The sequence below is a fragment of the Chaetodon trifascialis genome, chromosome 15 (assembly GCF_039877785.1).
Source record: "Chaetodon trifascialis isolate fChaTrf1 chromosome 15, fChaTrf1.hap1, whole genome shotgun sequence".
NCBI lineage: Eukaryota > Metazoa > Chordata > Actinopteri > Chaetodontiformes > Chaetodontidae > Chaetodon > Chaetodon trifascialis.
Window position 1 is genome coordinate 2,539,865 of NC_092070.1, and position 21,391 is coordinate 2,561,255.

Here is a 21,391-nt window from a genome sequence, read left to right on the forward strand (position 1 = left end):
GCTTTACACATTTGTTCATTCCATTTAATTCTTATAAGATTAAGTAGAGTATAATTACATAAATTCAGTTTAGAAATCATAAAAAAACATGCTCCTGAAACATCAGATATTGTCTCATAATCAGGGGCGGCGCCAGAGGAATTTGATTGCAGGTGCTATGAGTGTGCTCCAACATTGACTGGGGGTGCTCCTAAAAAACACAGTATGTGCACAAGCACACACATAAACAGTAGTAACTACACAATGTTAATATAGTTTTGCAAGTATTCCAGAACTGTATTATTATGCCACTGTCTGACATTCACTTCATTCAAAAGCCAAAGGTTATGCACAGATCGAGAAACAATGGGATTTCAATTACATTATTTTTTTTATTGAAGTGCAATCTCTCGTGTGTCTCCCCTGGTGTCTCCTTCCGGTGTCACACCTAAACAGGTCTGTGTGACACGATTACTAGTGACACACTAATTAGGTAACTGTCTCAAATCAGAACTGCATGAAAGTGGAAGCATCCACATATACGCATCAAATAATGTTTAAAACCATCGTGCCATGAGAGACAAAATATCACAATGCAAACACAATAGATAACATACTTGCAAAGAGCATATCAAAACAGCAACCCATCACCATGGGAAATTAAAAAAACACTTCCCATCTGACATACAGTATCACAGAAGGACTATGCGATGGTTGTTATGGCTGAGGGCGAATGCATCGATGATCTTGTCGACGTTCAGGGCTCGTGCCCTTTTAATGGTATATTGAATTGAATTGAACTGAACTGAACTGAACTGAATTGAATTGAATTGAACTGAATTGAATTGAATATTGATAGCCAAAAGTCCAAGGTTACTGCTATGAGCATCTCTGCTACTGCTCCTCAGGTTTTCAAACGGCGGAGACAGGAGAAAGATCGTTCACAGGAAGAAGATGTAATGTCAGGGATATACAGAGGAGTTTGTACACGTCCATAAACGTGTCCTTGTATGGTGCCATGAGTGTTCAGAGTTCCAAAGTTGTGTTAACAGAGTGTCCCTGTTGTGATTTTCTTTCGAGAAGACATCAGGCTTGATGCAACACTGCACTGCATTTAAGTTATCCTCAGTGATGTCATAATTCTGTGCCATAGTCAATAAGCACCTCTGATCTAAAAAGATCTGTGCTTTGGGTTTAGAGCTGAGACCCCTGACAGCACATGATAAAAAAGCACATGAGATAAAATGTCATAAAAATCTACTTTGTTTAATGATTTTTTATTGGATTTCATGGGGGTGCTATGGGGGTGCTATGTTACCACTAGGGGGAGCTGAAGCACCAGCAAGCCCCTCCTTGGCGCCGCCTATGCTCATAATCATTATATTCAGACTTCAATATCAGACTAATCCAGGTGACAGTTGTGTGCACAGCGTGAGCAGGAACTGCCAGCAGCCAAAGCAACAGAAGTTTTCATGAAACAAATGTGCCAGAATGCAAACAAATAGGCAATATGCCAGCAGTGTACTGGGAAGGCAGTACACCATGACACAAAGGGACAGTAAACAGACAGACTGGGCTGGATGGCAACTAAAACTTCTGATGGTCCACTGGCCCACCAATGTGGCAACCCACTGGGATTTGTCTCCTGTGAGAGATGGCCAGCACACCACTGCTATACTAAAAACACAGACGTTTAAGTTCAATAATCAGACATTCAGCCATGATCATCACCATCAACTTTCCATCAGTTTTCACCAGATTAGTTGTGTAGTACAAAATAAAGCTTGACTGATAATATAAAATAAATGTCTATGGAATTGTTTTAAAAATGTAATCATTCAAAAGGACAACCATTTGTAAATAAATGATAATCAAGAAAACATAAAATAGCACCCTATTTACAAAGAATTTTGCATAATTTGACATATCAATTATTAGCATTAAAACTATAAGATGACATGCAAATTAAAAGTGCCTCTTCTCTTTCTCTTTCCCTATATATTCTTTTAGGGATAACTTATTACATATGCAAATGTTATGAAAATGCAAGAAGACAGTTATGCATGTGTCATTATATTTTTTGAGTGACAGGCAAGCCTGGACTGCATGTTTTTTTTTTTTTTTTTAATGCAAAAGGGTCACTGGGCATTTGGATGGTGGAGATGTAAGGACTAGAAGATAATGTCTGCCTGGAGTCTCCCTGTTCCTGTCCCCCAGTTCCAAAAAAGTTGGGACGTTGTGTAAAACATAAACAAAAACAGAATGCAATCATTTACAAACAAACTGTGTTTACCAGCAAAAATTTTAAGAAGTCCATGTGGTCATATCCTTCATACAGTCGTGTTCATAAAGTGGTGAACCTTTCTCCATCGTTGCTTGTGAATGGCTGAACCGTTCCAGGATGCCCCTTTCATATCCAATCATGATACTATCACCTGTTACCAATGAACCTGTTTACCTGAGGAATGTTCTAAACAGGTGATTTTGGAGCATTCCACAACTTTCCCAGTCTTTAGTTGCTCCTGTCCCAACTTGTTTAAAATGTGTTGCTGCATCAAATTCAGAATAAGCACATATTTGCAAAAATCAATGGAACTGATGAGGTCAAACATTAAATACATTGTCTTTACTGTTTTCAGTTGAGTAGATGCCAAAAAGCATGAGCAAATGATCACATTCTGTTTTATGTTTTACGCAGCATCGCAACTTTTATGGAAGCAGGGTTGTAAGAGAAGCTGCTAGAACATTCTGCTCACATTCTGAGTCTATTTGAAGCACTGTATCCCAAATTATATGGTTTTGTTTCCAAGACGACTCATTTTAAAAAAAGCAGGGAGGCTGTGTGTGTGTGTGTGTGTGTGTGTGTGTGTGTGTGTGTCTGTGTGTGTGTGTGTGTGTGTGTGTGTGTGTGTGTGTGTGTGTGTGTGTGTGTGTGTGTGTGTGTGTGTGTGACATGCATTATTTACAACCTGCCTGCGCTGCTTGGGATCCCTGCTATTTTCTGTGGGTGTTAAGTGTGCACAGAGGGTGCAGCTCAGCTCTGTTCATCACAGCCGTTGCATAACGTTTCCAGTCCTGTGTGACTTTGGGGCTGTGGCGGTGTGGAGCGAATACTGCTGGCTCTCTGCTGCAGCACAAATCCTCCTGATGTCTGCTTATGCTTTGTGGCTTTGAAATGTATGCTGTGTGTATGCGTGTGTTTGTGTGTGTGTATGTACATGTGTGTTATTATTTAAAGCAGCATTCCACAAGATTTTATTGTAAAAGCACCATTTTGGAGTGTGAAACTCAATGCTGAGATACAAAACAAAGCAAACTGTGTTCATCGTGGTTTATTTATTGGTGGAGAGTTGTATAATCTTTAATGTAGGCTGTGTTTCCATGATTGATGGTGTGGTGGATGTGGTACTGCCTCAGCTCCACCTTTTAGCCAAGTATCATCACCTTTGTCCACGTTTGTATATTCTGGCTCCAAAATGGGAGCAAGCAGAAAACCCATATCCTGGCTTAAAAGCAAGTAATGAGAAATATGGTGATGCTGTCATAGTCTCTACCTCTATTATTCTATTAAGTTTTCTACAGGCTGCACGGTGGAGCAGCAGGTAGTGCACATGCCTCACAGCAAGAAGGTTGCCGGTTTGATTCCCGGGTCAGGCCTTTCTGTGTGAAGTTTGCATGTTCTTCCCGTGCATGCGTGGGTTCTCTTCCTCCCACAGACCAAAAACATGCTCATTAGGTTAATTGGTGACTCTAAAATTGCCTCTAGGTGTGAGTGTGAGTGTGAATGGTTGTTTGTCTTGTGTGTTGCCCTGCGATCGACTGGTGACCGGTCCAGGGTGTACCCCGCCTCTCCCCCCCGCAACCCTGAAAGGGATAGGTGGTATAGAAAATGGATGGATGGGAGTTTTCTACAGGGTGTGAAGATTTGGTGATAAAGTGATAATTTAAGTTCAGCAATAATGTCTCCAGCCTATGAATCTTCTGATCTGTTAATTTTTAATGCATAAAATGGTTTTACTCTGTTGCCATGGTTACCTTGGCTGTACAAAGCATTCGTTTATTTTGTCCTTCTCCTGGCAAGATAGGCCAGTTTAAGTTCAGATGTGATTTGTCACCATAATGTACAAATTAGCAATCCAGAAGACTCTCCTGGGTGATCAAAGTGGTGTCATAGGCAACAGTGAGAATAATACTGAACAGGGACTGCTTTGTGTTTTTGGGCTCTGTGGTCTTGATCACACTTGGACTCAATCTTGACTGGATCTTGAAATTGCTTGAAGCTGGACTCAACTTAAATGGTCTCGACTACAGCAGTAGTATAAAAGTGTTGCCAGTAAATATGATCCTTGAAGCAAATATGTTTATTCCAAAATCTATTTTTTCAAAATAAATTATTTGATAACTCAGTGGTGTGTTCAGGACAAATGTTGTATGTCTAAAATTCCCTCAAAACACTGGTGATGTGGATTACCATAAGAATGGTCTGTCAGTAGGTCAGAATCTAAAGGCCAGCTGAAGACATGAACCATTACCTTTGCTATGGATAACCATGGTCCCCAAAGAATGTCTCTTAATGGTTTCAGTGACCCTCTGACCTTGTCTCTAGCTTGGCAGTCGGGTCAAAACTTAACACTTGCACAATAACTCCAACAGATTGCTGTGAAATATTCTGAGCAAATCCTCCCCAGAGGATAAGCCCTGTTAATTTTGGACAATCAATGAGCTTTTTACAATCTTCATACACTCCATGTCATCACTCAGCAGTGTGATGTTAAGAACACCTCTCAAGTCTCGTGGACTTTAAGGTATAAGTGAATGCTTCATGTCATGCTGCTGGGCTGGGTGTGATACTATCGCCTGGATTGGTGTGAAGCAGTAGACAGTGGTGAATTGTGGGATACACTTAGTTCTGAATTCCGCTTTGTAGCAGTATTAGGAGACCTGCAGATCAAGTGTGGGTTAAGTCTGCTCTGTGCTGGTCTATTTGAGACATGCTTACTACCTGCTGTCACCTCAATGCACACTTACGCACTCAAAACTGCAAGTGTGGGTAATGGGAGAGACCTAGAGAATACCTGATGACTGTATATACACACACAAACACATACATACATGTTGTAGATAAGACATAAAGGGTATGTAGTACAAAATCCACAGCACCTGGAAACCACACACATGCACACACTCTCTCACACACATTCAGACACTCACACATGCATACACTCAGGCTAACACACTCTGTGTTCTAGTGAAGGAACATCCCTCGTTTGCATGCGAGAGTTGCTGCACTAGAGAGAAAAGCCTGTTTTTGTAGATTATGGAAATTACTGCATGGAGATGAAGTCTCCGTCTGTGTGTCTGTGTGTGTATGTGTGCATTTGTGTGTGTTGCTGCTGCAGACAAGCTGTGGTGTGTTGACAAAGCAGTTCCCAATGAACTAAGTCCCTGGTTACATAGGGCTAGCTGAGTGTGTGCCAGACTATCAGCTTTCTTTGTACGTGTGTTTATTTTAGCACAAAAAAAGTCTCTCTCTCTCTCTCTGTGTGTGTGTGTGTGTGTGTGTGTGTGTGTGTGTGTGGGAACAAATACATATGTTCCTTGTTTCTTGCTGGTATGTTTTGTGTGAATGTGTACATTGTGTGTAACATGGATTATGTATAATGGAGAAAAATGCAAATCATGCAATTACAAGCCCCAAAGCCAAGTATTAGAATTAATGTCTGCAGCAGTTGTGATAGAAGTGAAGTAAATTTCTGATGTGGAACTAGAATACTGTAGTGTATTCCCCACCCCCAACCACCCTCCACCCCCACCCCCCTACACACACATGCACACATACAAAGATGGTTCATTATCCCTTTATCACATTCATCACATTTTACAGTTATACATAAGCCTACACAGATTATTGGCTTTTGCTTTGTGTGCGTGCGTGTGTTTGAATGTGTATTGCTTATGTTATGGGGACATAAATATGTTTACACAGTCACATTGTGGGAAGTCATCTTCCTTATGGGGACAAAAAGCAAGTTCCTGTAACATACATCATCAAATAGAGAAAGAAGTATAAAGTGTTATAAAAATCATCTCTATGTTTTGATGGTCTGAACCTCTGCCAGCACACCCCAAAGAATATGCGGTTCACTAGACAACACACTTCTGAAGTGTTAGTTCATACAGTCTACTGAGTGAAGGGGGTTGGGATGTGAAGTTTATCCTGAGGGTGGCAGTAAAGGAAAAGCAGCCGTGATCATTACAACGAAAAGGGTTCATCCTTTGGAAACACTGAGCATGGATGTGTAAAACTCACATCTCACAAATTTAGACACTTCCTTCCTACAAATTTGACCTGATGGTGGTGCTTGATCTCCTCTGGGGATCGTGAATACCCACAACAAGCTCTTACACCAAACTTGGGGACCAGAATGAAACAAACAAACAAATAAATCTATACATAAACTGTATTACTATTATTGCCATTATTACTTATACTCATACAGTGCAGGTCAACGTTCTTTCCATCAGCTTTCATAAATGTTTAATAATATTTTAGCAAATAAAAAATAAAAGAGGGCTGCACGGTGGCGCAGCAGGTAGTGCGCGTGCCTCACAGCAAGAAGGTTGCCGGTTCGATCCCCGGGTCAGGCGGGGCCTTTCTGTGTGAAGTTTGCATGTTCTTCCCGTGCATGCGTGGGTTCTCTCCGGGCACTCCGGCTTCCTCCCACAGACCAAAAACATGCTCATTAGGTTAATTGATGACTCTAAATTGTCCGTAGGTGTGAATGTGAGTGTGAATGTTTGTTTGTCATTGCATGTGGCCCTGCAATCGGCTGGCAACCGGTTCAGGGTGTACCCCGCCTCTCGCCCATTGTAGCTGGGATAGGCTCCAGCCCCCCGCAACCCGAAAGGGATAGGCGGTATAGATAATGGATGGATGGATGGAAAAAATAAAAGATCCCACATATAACATTAAAAAACAATAAATCGGGGTAGAAAAATATTTTAAATTAAAAATCAAATGTTTTCTGTAAAACCCAATAAAGTAAGGATTCATACTTGATTAGGACTAGAAACTCAAGAGAAGAGAATCAAGAGAAGTGGTGGTTGGGTGAGCTAGATTGTGAATGAAATGAATGAATGAGCAGCATTAGCAAGAAAAAGCACAGAAATGAAATTTTATTTTCTGAAACCTGTGGGAAGGTGCTGCATTGATGGATTTTGTGCGAATGCAGGTGAAGCGCATGCTTTGCTGCTCTGCTCCGCGTGTGCGTAGCTCAGCCTGGCCCTCAGTCAAACAGACACATAGACCTGCAGCTCTTTGTACATCACTGACACAGACAGAGAGCAGAGGAGACACACGGAGACAACAATTTAAACTGCTCATTGTTTTTATAGAGTCCCACCCTACATCCTGCACTCTGTTATTGGCTGGGGGCTACACACCCACTGTCCAAAGGCTGACATCCAGAAATGTCCCGAATAAAGCAGTTTGAGAAGGAAATAATTAAGCAGAGGCAGGGACTCGAGTCAAAGGGGAAAACTAACAGGGATTGTTTTTGTATGACTGTTTAAATAGTTTTTAGGAAGTTGAAGTTTCCTGTGCCTGTACCATCGCTAAATAAAAGTAGTTTCTGTATCAGTGTTGTTGTGATTTTGATCTAGTTTTTCTTCAAGCTGTCTAGCTTAGTGCAATCAAGTTACTACTTATTTTATGACTTTGTACTCGCAAGGGATGTTAATTTTGATAGCTCAACACCCACCAACCCGTAACTAACTGGGTAATGTTGAGCTGCGGAACACACTGGACTGCATCTTCCCGTCAGGGTTTCTGTCCATGTGTCTGGGATGATTTCAATGAAGATTTAAAATTGAACAAATTCTGGTCATCTAGAATCTTTGTATGTATCTTTGTATGTATTGTATTTTTTTTTTTTTTTCTGTCCAAGTGACTAATGAGGGCAACAATTTTTGAAATTGGTCCAGTATTAAGCGACAGTGCTGCAGCTGGCAGCCTTGAAATGGACTGCAAAGTAATCCCTCAGGGTGTTTGCATACTGTCAACGTACGTCCATTCAAAGTGTTTGTTTTTGCCACTGACAGGCTCAGATTGCTATTCTAACTGTTTAACAACAGCACAGATCCCTGCAGAGATAGACCTTTTTTTAAGAATAAGATCCCTTTTGTTTAACCTCAAACCGCTGGTATATTGCTCTCACCAAAGCCACCAGATTCCATTTACAGAGATAGTAATTTTGTCATCATAAACACACTTCATTCAAACTTGGCACAAACAAACAAACAAAAAAATCACTAAAACCTTTTTGGTATGTTGCTCCTCTGTTCCCACAATCACCACCGACTCTGGTTTAGTGGAACTAAACCCTTATTTGATCGAGTTACAGGTGAAAATATTGGGGAGGGTGAAAAAGACAGAGTAGAGAAGCAGCAGAGGACAACAGCATGAAGAACCAGAATATTCAGGAATTTGCCGGACATAATTTAAATATGTTGGACTTCAACAGATTTTCCCTGTAAGAAAACTCTGATTATCAGATAATCAAATCTGCTCCCAGTCATCATTGATGAAGTGACAGGTAGTTGGGCTCTTAATAGACAAGGACCGAGCTACATTGCTAACCCCCTTGTTTATTATTTGGCTTCAAGAACGCTGCGATCATCTGCTGCTGGTTTCCACACTGTAAAAAGGGATTTTGGAGAGTGGTAAATATAATCTATGCAAACTGTATAAAATTTACTTGATTATTGTAGTCAGCCAAGGAGTTATAAAATAATGGGTAAATTTTACACATACTACCTATTCATTAACAGTAACAACTGTTACATGGAAAAATAGGGTAAAATATACCCCAAAGCCGTGAGTCCTGTGCTCCAAATTGCGCATGCGTCAGACCACGTGTTTGAGTGAGCGGGACAGGGAACTGACTGGCATCTTCCTCTTGCTCCGGCTGCCGTCGAACCGCAGAAGTGAAGGTAAGCTATTTACATAGGGCTATTGCTGTGTATAGTGCGAATGCAAATGGTAATTTATGAAATGATGAAATATTCCACTTGTATTCGGTGTGAGTCTGTGTTACGTGCCATTACTTGAAATGTAAGTTTGAATCTGTCCCTGGCGGCACCATGGCTGTTTTACCACCCGGACAAATCGCTGCATGGAGAAACAAACATAACTGATCCCAATATAAAACGTAGAACTGCCAGTAAGTGGGGTTTGCAATGAAATGTGTGCGCGGTGCGGTTTTTACAAGATTAGTCAGCATGCATGACTGTGTCTGACTGCTGGTTTTAAGGTTAGGAACTAGTCAACGCCGGCTTTTTCTAATGTTATTGAATGGGCAGAGGTTTGAATAGGCTGTAAAGGGGATAGTTTAGCTTTTTTTAAGTGTGGTTGCATGGTAAGGTATAAATGGCCATTAAGTATAATATGTGCAGTAGAAAGGTCTCTCCCACTGAGAGACATCGGGGCGCATCACGCTGCACCAAGACACACTGTTGTCAATGAGGGACAATTAATCAGTGTATAAAGATATAAAGCAAAAATTTACAATGCATCAGCTGGTCGGAAAAAACACCAACATGTCGCCAACATCTGAAATGCCTCACAGGTGTATTTGTTTACCTGTTAGCTCCATTAGCATGGCTGCTAGAGTCCGTCTCTGCAGCAGTCCATTTCTAAACAAAATGATCCGCATTACAAATTACCTGCATACTTGTGTACTGCGTAGGTGTGTGTCTGTTTTTAAAGTTTAGCATTACTTCTCAAAGTTTCATTTTTACAATCAGGACCCAGAGCCTTGGACTCGGTGTCACAGCTCTCGTCTCTGCGGCACTGCAAGTCTGCCCTGTAAAGCATAATCTCTTGTTTATGAGGTGGAGAAATAAACCTAGACCTGACTGGGTTTATTTCTCCATAACAACCTCTGAACTATAAATAATCCCTTATATATTTGTCTTCCCAGGTACGTCTGATCATTTCTCTTGTGTAATATATTATTTTTGTTCTTATTTCTGTTGCAGGCAGATTCTGTGTATGTGGACCTTCACTATTTGCCCCAAGATATGTTTTATTATCCAGAAACAACATTTGAAGCTGTTAGTTTAGTGAGTTATAAAATAGGTTCATTACTTGAAATGTTGTGTGAAGCTGTTGTATTGCACTTTATTCTGTGGGTTGTTTTTTTTTGTGATGACTGTATAGATTAAAAACATTGAGATGATAACCATCTGAACGTCTTTGGGGGGGGGGGGGGGGGGGGTAAATCTTAAGTTATCTGAATAAGTAATGGTTACTAACTGATATTAAACTGATAACCCAATTTATTTAAGTATTTCATTGCTTTTTATTTCAGTTATTTTATACTCAATTAAATTAAATCTACCCAAAAAAAGTCTATGTGCAAATTGTTACCTCAGATTTCTTGGGTAAATTCTATAGGTTACTTATTACAGCACAGCAACAGATGGTAGAAAATTGGGGATACAGCCTTTATGCATTACACCACAAAGCTCTGGAACACACTACCTACAGATATCAGGGAAGCAGCTTGCTGAATATTTTCAAAAGAAAGCTAAGAACGTATCTCTTCACTTTAGCCTTTAACTAGCCATGACTTCTTATGCACCGTTGCACATCTTTCCTGTTCTTGCATTTAACTTTTATGCATTCTAAGTATTTTTTTTAGCCCATACGGTATTATTTAATTCTGTGGTTTGATGCATTGCCCTTATTTTTATTTTCATCTTTATTCTATCTTACTTTTACTGTCATTATCAAAGGGGTCTTATTCCCTATTCATTTTGTATCTGTTTGTGTCCATTCTTACTTATCTTTGTGAAGCACTTACTTGGTGAATGTCATTTCTTTCTTGCAAAGCACTTTGAGCTGCAATCCTGTATGAAAGGTGCTACACAAATAAAGTGTATTATTATTATTATTATTGCTGTTGTGGTTGTTGTTGTGATGTATCCTTTGCTTGTGAGAGCTGTCCAGTGGTCAGAGCTACCTTGTCTGCTCCAGCTGGATTGACTTTTAGCTCATCCTTCTTCGCCTCTGTCTTTTTTCCCATTTTCCATTTTTTAGTCTTTTTTTTCTCTTTTTCTTTTTTCTTTCTTTTTTTTTTTTTTTTTTTTTTTAGCAATGATCAATTTTAAACTGGGCAGAGGGTAGAGACCTCCATAAAATAGTTTTTCAAGTACCTGTAGTAGCAAATTCAGTGGGGAAACAGACATTTTAAGAGTCTGATATAATGTATCAGGATATACTGCCTTAAAAAATAGAAATAGAACATTTTGTCTGTTTTGTTGGATGAATAAATAACATGGACTGGAGTGTTGTATGTTTTCTGTTTTCCCTTTTTCATCTGAAATATATTTCATGTTATGAATATGTAAAGCAGATGCATTAATACATTCAGCTGTGTTCCTGTAAAGAGCCCATTTGTAGAATTCCCCCAAATTTCCCAGTGTCCCTACATTGTTCATTAGATTGCATGATTTTCCAGGAATTCATGTTAAAGTATCTGCAGCAATTTGTTCTGCTCAACTCCTTCTCTCATAATGTTTGGATTTGTCTATTTTTATTCTCCTGCTCGCTCTCTCACCCACTCACACAATGACACATGTACACACACACACACACACACACACACACACACACACACACACACACACACACACACACACACAGAAGAATTGGGTTTTGGATCAGTTTAAAGTGTTGGCCACGATGCTTTTGAGCAAAGCGAGTGGAAGCTCATCTCCATGTTGCCTTGGAAACATTGTAGGAAGAAAATGTTTGATATGTCCTTGGCAGACCTGTAATGTGTGTGTGTGTGTGTGTGTGTGTGTGTGTGTGTGTGTGTGTGTGTGTGTGTGTGTGTGTGTGTGTGTGTGTGTGTGTGTGTGGAGGGGGAAGGCACATTTGTACTTGTGTACAGTAGATTTACTGCACATCCCATTAAAGGATATTACATGAGTGATTACATTTTGAGCTCAACTCATGATACACCATAACTACAGTCTGTGATGAAATACACACTAATCTTAGTGAGGTCCTCCACCTCTTAACTTTAATCTCAAAGTCAGCTCAAAGCGAGGCTACAATTTGTTCCATTATTCTATTCTTAAGAAAACATTTGAAATTTGTTCAAGTAATGTTTTTTTTCTTCTTCTACAGCATACAGATCTGCACCCTATCTGGGATAGTGATTGGCATTTGCAATGGCTAAAGGCGCTGAATATGCACTACATCCCCCAACCATGCAGCTGGTGGTCCTAATAAACTATTAACTCTGTCCATGAACAAGTCCCACCACGTTTTGTTTTTACAGACAACACAGAAATTTACAAAATCAGAGCAGCTGGACCAGGATGCAAAATTTGCATGCGGCTATAAATTAAATTTATAGCAACACAGAGACTGACAGAGGCCAGTTTGACAGCAGAGAATGCAGTTTTCTTAGTGGGTTTGGCCCTTGGCACGCGTGGGCTGACTCAGCTAACATTAATAGGAGCACTACCTGCATGGCTTAACCGAGCAAACTAGCGGAGGCTACAGTTAGCACAGATAGAAGCAAGTATCGCAACAATCTGTCCATCAAATCTGTAAATTATCTTGGTAAAGTTACAGTATTCGCTGTTGTTATAACAAATAATAAATTATTCATGGCACATTACAAAATCATTAGACAGTGTAATAAAACATTTTAGTGACACATTGAGGTAACTACTTTCTTTAAGTTTGATAGTTAGGCCTGCTGTGGCATGTTTATGACACGGATGACATGTTATGTTTATGTTGTCTTGGGTAATCTGAATTGACTTGTCATAACAATAACATGTCACACAATGTCAATAATTTGAGATACAAAAAATGACATAATTGCCAGAATGACAATTCATGAAGACTCTTTTGTGGTCATGACAGGTATCATGTCAGTCTTGTGCACAGCTCTTCAAATAAAATGTTACCTATTTGTCCATAGTGTGGTATTTATTCGTATACAGCACTGGTAACAAAACAGTGTCATTTGATGGCTTTAAAGTTACAGTTAGAAGTGCCCCTGCTGGCTGAGCTGTCAATCAAACATAGACAGGAATACCCACTTTTTTCTTCCTTCACTGAAAAATAATAACAACAAATTTAATCTCTTTGACATCAGTTTGACTGCAATAAAGAATGACACACCATGATTTTGGTTGGACACAGAATACACACTTGCTCAGTCTCACACAGAGTGACAGAGTGATGTCCCCAGTAGGGACTGTGTAACTGGAGAAGGAATTAGTGACTAGATGAGGTACTTGGTGGGTGAAAACCCTCAAATAACTCCAGCAAAAATACAGTCTCAACCACACATATCACAGCCCCTTGTACAAAGTGTGTGTGTGTGTGTGTGTGTGTGTGTGTGTGTGTGTGTGTGTGTGTGTGTGTGTGTGTGTGGGCTCATCTGCATGGCGGTTGTTGCAGTCAGCCAAGGTCACGTCACAGTTTATGCCAGCGCTCTCTGTCAGATATCAAATTTTAAATGGGAGAAATGAACCCTGAAAACATGCCCACACATTCTGAGCAGACTGAGAGGAAGTTCAGCCACTTCCTGAGGTATCACAGAAGAACTTGCCAACCACAGAGTGGACAGTACTATCTGACTTCTGTTTAGGTCTATTACTAATACTGCATTATGGAAATGGATTTATATACATATCTCTATGGACAAGTGTGTCATTACAACAGTGTGTCATCTGACACTGAATACACAGACCGTTTTTAATACACATGTGATGTATATGACGTTCTGTATAGTTCGAGGTAAAAGTGGAAAAGCAGGTAGAACCTAGAACCTTTCAAGCTTAGGGATTCTGAGCTAAAACGTACCAAATCTATTTGGTGACATAGAATGGATTCCGTGGAACATCCAAAATTTTTTGGACATGGTCCCATAAGAATCCTGAAAATCTGACAGAAGGTTATAACAAAGCCATTCCAATATTTATTTATTTTCAAACAAGACAAAAACATAAAACTGAGGCTGCAAGGCCAGTTGTTGCATCTGTTACATTGTCCTTTTGATTCTGTAAGATGTGCAAAATAATCATATGGGTTGATTTGGAAAGCATTTGTGTCCTCTGTAGTGGACATTTAGTTTTGGTCTATATCTTTTGACTCATTTGAGTTACCCAACTAAGTCCTGGTGTGCTCTGTAGAGGACATCCTGGCCTTTCCAATGATATCTGTGTTTGGGTGGGATGAGGGGAACTTTGTTTTCATGCTGAGACAAAGTGGAGACTGCAGCAAAATGCAAATGCCAGGAAAAGAGAAAAGATAAGACAAATATTAAGATGTTTTGTTTTGTTTTGTTTTTTTAACTATGGTAGTCATATATTGTCTTGTTTATGAACATGTCAGGAATCATAAAGTTGGAGTCAGAGTTCAGTTAAACTTTTTGTTAGGAAAAATAATAACAATGTTATGAATGTTTAATAATGTCAGTTTTGTTCAGTAGTTCAACAAAAAATACAGGCCAAATGTTCAGTTTCATTTAAAAAATAGATTTTGACATTTTTGTTTTCTTGTCAGCCTATTATGATTTCCTTGTGTTATGGTAAAATCTTTCTGTTAGTCCATTACAGTGGACATGCTGTAAAATCTAAATTAAAAATATTTTTTACAAAATTCTAAATTGTGAGTTGTTGTTTTAGCTCCAAAGAGGCAGGAAATAACAATAAATAAATAAATACTTTTTTCCCTTGGTTCTCAGGATGATATACTGACAAAACAATGGGAACTTAAGTTATAGGCAGTCTAAAATGAAGACCTCTCTCTTTTGATTCCCCGATTTGTAATTTTCTACAGTTTTTGAGCACATTGGTGCACACTGCTTCCATATGACCTGTTTGGCCAGTCAGAATATTTGGACCTGTATTCACAGGAATATAATGAACGACAAAATCTTTCCTTGCTCCGTGTTACAAATGAAATCACATTTGGAATAAACCCTCATTGAAACGTCAGCTACCACAATGTAACTCTTTATTAGTTATGTGCTCTTAAAGAACTGCAGGCTATAATAAATGCTTTATGATTGTGTTAATTTGAGGTGTGTCCCAAGAAAGATATGTGTTTCCTAACTTCTATTACATGTATTGTGTTTTCCATGTCTATGTATAACTTGCATAACTTTGGAACTTTGGGGGGCTGACATCTATCATTGTTACAACAGGTTCTTTTTTCTGGTGTTTAACATTTGTTCTTTTGCCTAACAAGCCCACAGATGTTGTTCTGTTGTCAGAATCAATGTTTGCACTTTGTAGTAACTGAAAGCCATGACACTGGCACATACAGCTGAGAGAGAGTGAGTGGTTGTGAAAACACAGATGATGGCTTGATAATGTAGACACATCTGTTGGCTGTTGGGAGAAAAGGATTTGTAGCTCATACACAAAACTGTGAACAATCCTGATAGATCACCTCATGTAATAGCATTTTCCCCACACTTTATTCCAATGGGATATGTTTATGTATTATTTTGTAAGTATTTTATGATTTAACATTACTTTCAAGGAATGCATGTAGAGCTCAGCTGTGCTACAGATGTATCTGAATATACATAGTCACTTTTATTTCCATTTATTTCCATGTTTACAAGACAAAAAGCCACAAACCCGTTAAGAAGTATGGTGGTCAGCATCAGACCACTGAAATCATCAGCTATCAGCTCAAAAATGACTTAATCTCGGATTCCTGCAATCATCTCTAGAAACACGACACCCATGGCTGTGATTTATAAAGTCATTGCAGCAGTGCCTGCTCCCTGCAAAAATGTCATCCAAAAAAATTATACTTGAAATGTAAATATCTAAAGGATTACCACCAGGGGTCCAGATTTGTTGACCTTAAAAGTCATTTTGACTATGGGTTTCTAACACAAAGATAAAGATGTAAACTAAGTTCATAATAAATACAGGACACACGAACAATCACAAATAAAATACATGTCATGACTGGTAGTAGAAGCCCGGTTGACTGAGATGAAGTTTTGTCTCAATGAATGAATGAACGAACAACCGAATGAACGTTTGGTCTCAAGTGACTGAGCAGGACTGCCATCCAGCCCAACAGTACAGTGTATGTGTTTGTGTTTCTCTCTCTCTCTCCCTCTCTATGCGTGTGTGTGTGTGTGTGTGTGTGTGTGTGTGTGTGTGTGTGTGTGTGTGTGTGTGTGCGTGTGCGTGTTCATCCTGGCTCATTGGTCTTGCTTCGGTCACACCCTGCCTCACATTGCCCCAAACCATCTGTCAACTACATGACCAGGACACACACACACACACACACACACACACACACACACACACACACACACACACACACACATCTGGCCAGAAATCGCCTTTCCACATCCTGTCATCAAGCTTCTTTTTCGCTCACTCTCTGTCTCTGTGTGTGTCTGGACAATCAAACAGTTAGAAGGCCATGGCCGCTTAGCAAACTATTGATCTATAGATGACACTGTGTGTGTGTGTGTGTGTGTGTGTGTGTGTGTGTGCATGTATGCCTGTGTATGTCTCTTTCATTTATTTCTTTCTCTGCTCTGCGATTCATTGTTGAGTGATAGACTTTCCTATGAAAGCCACAGAACCACAGAGAGGCTAAGACAGATGTTTCTAGTACTTCACAAAGACAGAATCTGGCATTATATCAGAGAGTGGCCATGGGGACCAGCCACTAAAATGATTAGCACTATTAACAGGGACTGAAAACGCCACAAAAATGATGTTAGCTTATTTGATAAGATACGTAAAGTGGGGTTCTCCTTATTGCTTGACAGTGGATGTCAGACTGATGCTTAATCTAAATATTTGGCAAATCATAAGCATTTTTGTTAATCCATTTGGTGGTGAAATTGGACCACACTGTGAAAGACACAATATTTGTAATATTAAACTTTATCCACATTAATATGTAATAATTTTGTTGGATAAAATCATCATCTCAACTTAAGGTTTTTGTTATGTTTTGTTTCTTTGGACCTTTAATCCGCAGTCTTCATCAGCTAACGGATGGCCCAGGTGCCATCATGTGACTTAAGTGTGGAACTTGGTCACATGTGAGGCCTTCATGTACCGCACACCCCTGACACCTTCAATAAGCAAACATGGAGTGAAAAGAAGAATTAGACTTAGAATTTTCCCAGTATTGTATTCAAATCCAGCAAATAAAAATGAAAATAATAATAATGCATGCATGCATTACTGGCTATAGATTTAAAGAACTGGGTTGACAAGGATAAACCTGATCACTGCCTTTAAATGTTTGCTGCACCAGTCTTGGAGACTGCTATGTAACTCCTTAACTTAAAGATGGTGGCCTATTTCTAAATTATCAAGCCAAGCAAAAATAGTGGACTCCAGTAAATAATACTTTTAATTGTTCCTCTCAGCACATTCCATTCACTACTATATATTATTATATACGCCAGTCAGGGTTTAGAGAAAAGCACAGTACTGTCACTGCCGCCACTCTTGTTTCAAATAGCATTATTTTGGCTTTGGATAGAAGGGAATACTGTGCAGCTTTTACTGATCTTTCAAAGGCATTCAATACAATTGATCATTTGCTGAATGACTGCTTAGAAATGGTTTCATTTCAGTTACCACGTGCACATAAATCAGTGTGTGGCTATTGGAAATGATAAATCTGAATTTCTTTATGATGATGATACTATCTTGTACGGTATTGTGGATAATGTACATTTTGCTGTCAAGTCCCTTCAACACTGCTATGCTGATTTACAAGTTGCACGCACTAATCATTAATTAGTTCTTAACAAGTAGTAGTACACTTCAATAAAGTGGGAACATGTTGGCTTATAAATTTCTTTTCGAGCTATTTATCAGTTTGAATGAAATATTACTGCAACTCCTCTTTTTCACTTCTACTTTTCTTACAGTTATATTCAAGCAAAACTAAACACAGGCATCTCACAGGTCCTAACACATACAGCAAAACTTAGCTTTGCTGCAATATGTACTTTGCTAACAATGAAAACAACTCATGTCAATGGGGATAAAGCTACTGACTTTCCCACTCCTGCCCTGCATTTACAACCTCATATTAGATATGCAAATCTTATGAAAATGCAAGAAACTGCATACAATTATGAATGTATCATATTTTTGAATAACAGGTGGGAACTACTTTTTTGAAAATGAGTCACATTTGTGTGCTTGGATGGTGGAGATTTAATGATTAGAAAATAATGTTTACTTGAGTCTACTAGTATAACCCTGATTCCATATAAGTTGGAACACTGAATAAAATATGAACAAGAAAAGAATGCAATCATTGAATTTAGGAATTGTAGTTTTAAGTTGCACAAACTAATTCCACACAAAAACACAGAACAGCACGTGTGCCTCATAGTGCACCACAATATGTGTGTAATGTCTTCAAAAAAGCCCCAACAGAAGCGCTTGCCGAGTGTTGTACTCTCCCTTGTGGTGAAAGCTGGCAGCATTACTTTCTCAAAACTGTTGTCTGAAAATATACTGTGCCTGTGTGCAAAAAAGTACAATAACCATTTGCTTACTCAGCAATAACGTGAAAATACAAGTATTAAACAAGACTTGACCCATTATCTGAGAACATTAAGTTAATGTTTGCATATACCATGGTGTTCAGATACTGTTCACAGTGGCCACAAACTCTAAATTTGAAGCATACTGACACTTTTATTGACAGTGGGCATTGATGCTGGGTGATGAGCCCGGGCTCACAGAATTTGTTTTTCTGTGCAGTTCTTTCAGTCCAAACTGAAATATGTGGAAATGGGTGTCAGTATACTTTTGAACATAGTTTAATGTGCAAATGAAAGAAAACAGAATAAAAATGAGGGAACAGGGAAAGAATAGTTGTACAAATAAAGGAAAGGGGAATGGTTGTGAAAGAGGAGAGAGTGGTGAAAACATTTTTGGGCAATGCTGCTTTCATTCACAGTGGCACCACCTCCTCCTCCTCTTCCTCCTCCTTCTGCTCATTCCCCCTCTCCACACACACATACACACATAAAACCATCCATAATTGATGCTAGCTGTAGGCAGACACTGGCGGGCTGGACTTTACAGTGCAGCTGGATGTGCATGGAGGAAGGCTGAGGCAACATGGTAGAGCAGGTACTTCTGAGAATATACACTGTTATTCCTCCATCTCTCTCTCTCTCTCTCTCTCTCTCTCTCTCCCTCTCTCTCTCTCCCTCTCTCTCTCCCTCTCTCTTGCTCTCTCTCTCCCTCTCTCTGTCCCTCTGTCTCTCTCATTGTTGCCTCTACACTCGCTGTCTTGCTCCACACTGTTTGTGCTGTGACTGCAGAAGGCAGCATGCTGCATGCCTTTTGTTGTTTGTGCATGTACTTATATGTGTGTGTACGTGTGTGGATGGGTGTGTGTATGCCCTATATATACATATGCAGGTCTGTGTGTGTGTGTGTGTGGGGGGGGGGGGTAGCTCTCTTTTGGACATGAAATGAACAAACTATGCAAGCTGAAAAAAGGTTTGTGTTTGCTGAACGGAATGTGAATGAAGGATGAAGAGAGAGAGAATTGTTCATTTTAGTTTAGTTTATTTGTAAAGGAACATGTACAGAGCCAAAGTGAAACTGTAACATCCAGGTTCTGTTCCGAAAGTAAGAAAGCCTCATTCATTTGTATCACTTAAAATTGGTCATATGGCGAAAGACACACAAGCAATCGAACGATCAGACTGAAGAGAAACAAACCTGCACATCTGAAAGCAAATGTGACCACTGTGTCTTATTTTTAATGATGTGTCTGCTATCCAAGATCTCTCACTTTGGTGACTGCAGTGTTATCATAGCTGCTGAAACCTAAGTTGTATTCAACATTAGTTTGTCCTATAAGGTCTTATAGGACTTATAGCCTTAGAGCCATCTGAATTGTGGCTTAAATGTCATTTGACAAACTGCTACAGTAGTGTTTGTGCAATGGAAGTGTACTCAGTATAAGATTTTATGGAATTTTCAAAAGAAAGACACATTGTCATTCAAGGAGGAGGGCCAAGGAGATACATGTTTTAAACACAAGACACAAATTTGAGTCAAACTGACAATTGTCTTTTAAGGAAAAGTGAAGTTCTTCTGGAGTAGAGTAACAAACAGGGAAGAATAGATGTTTTTTTTTTTTTTTTAATTCTGAAGGAGAGAAATTCTCTCTGTGCAGTTATTCAAAATTTTAAATGTATTCCTCCAGTCACCTCTGAGTGTGTGTGTGTGTGTGTGTGTGTGTGTGTGTGTGTGTGTGTGTGTGTGTGTGTGTGTGTGTGTGTGTGTGTGTGTTTTCAGTGCTCTGCCACGTAAAGCATATTTCAGCCTTCTAAATGTGGTTCTCATTACACAGCAGAGCATTTAGCCAAGACTCACTGTCTGCATCTCTTTCTCTCTCTGTGTCTCTCTCTCTGACCCTCTTTCTTTTTCCTACATATGATTGCGCCCCTCTCTCTCTCTCTCTCTCTCTCTCTCTCTCTCTCTCTTTGACTTTCTCTGTAATGGCTGAGCTATAAATGTCCCACAGGAGTAACCTCTCTCACACACGCATTCACAAATACTTACACATCGCCCCGTGTTTGGGGACAAGTTTGCTTTTTTTTCCTTCAGTGTCTCCACTATTTTCTGTTTGCAGCTACAGCCAAGCTGAAACTACACTTGTAGAACTCATAATTGTCACTGAGACTGCTTCTTCCCTTCTTTGGTTTCTTTTCCTGTTTTTTTTTTTGTTTGTTTGTTTGTTTTGCTTTGGGTTTTTTTTTGTTTTTTTCTAGCTGAACAGTCTTTGCTGAGGTTTTCTATAGTTTAGTATTTAGCCAGAACTCTCACTATAAATATGGGACATATGGCTTATTTCCCCTTCTGTATTTCAGTATGTTTGGTAAAGTCCTTCCTTTAGTTTAAGGAGTTACTAAAAAGAGTAACTCCATGTGACATCTGGTAAAGAGGAAAGGAACTGTTGCACTGACTTCTGTGAGCCCTGGTACACCAAGTCAGCTGTGTCAGCTTTACATGTGATCTGTATCTGGTTAATAACAACTGATCACAGGTCTGTGCATTAAGTCTGTGAGCTGGTGGACTTCTCAACAAACCTGATGCATCCCAGGAGGGAAGTGATGCTACTGTACGGACTAAACTTTTTTTTTTTTTTTTTTTTTTTCTGAGATATGAAGAAGAAGAGATAGATGATCTTTCAATATGTGGTTGAACTGTACTGATGTCATTTGGCTAAGAGCCGATCATGGTGTGTGACCGACCAACTCCAGATGTGGTCTGTCCTATATGATTGCAATACATTTTGGTTTTTGAACCTAGTATTAGCAGCTATTTTCCATATCCA

The 21,391-nt window shown here is 39.4% G+C and overlaps 1 protein-coding gene across 7 annotated transcripts in view; it reads left to right on the plus strand.

Annotated features, from left to right (window-relative positions):
- rbfox1 (RNA binding fox-1 homolog 1) overlaps positions 1-21,391 on the plus strand; it is a 205,712-nt gene that overhangs the window by 70,463 nt on the left and 113,858 nt on the right. For 2 of the 7 annotated variants that reach the window (XM_070981952.1, XM_070981953.1), the window contains exon 1: positions 19,044-19,167. The exons of the other annotated variants lie outside the window; for them this stretch is intronic. In XM_070981952.1, coding sequence (XP_070838053.1) covers positions 19,156-19,167 — 12 coding nt within the window. In that variant the 5' untranslated portion in view covers positions 19,044-19,155. Of the gene's footprint in view, positions 1-19,043; positions 19,168-21,391 lie in introns of those variants that run through there. 7 annotated transcript variants of the gene reach the window in all.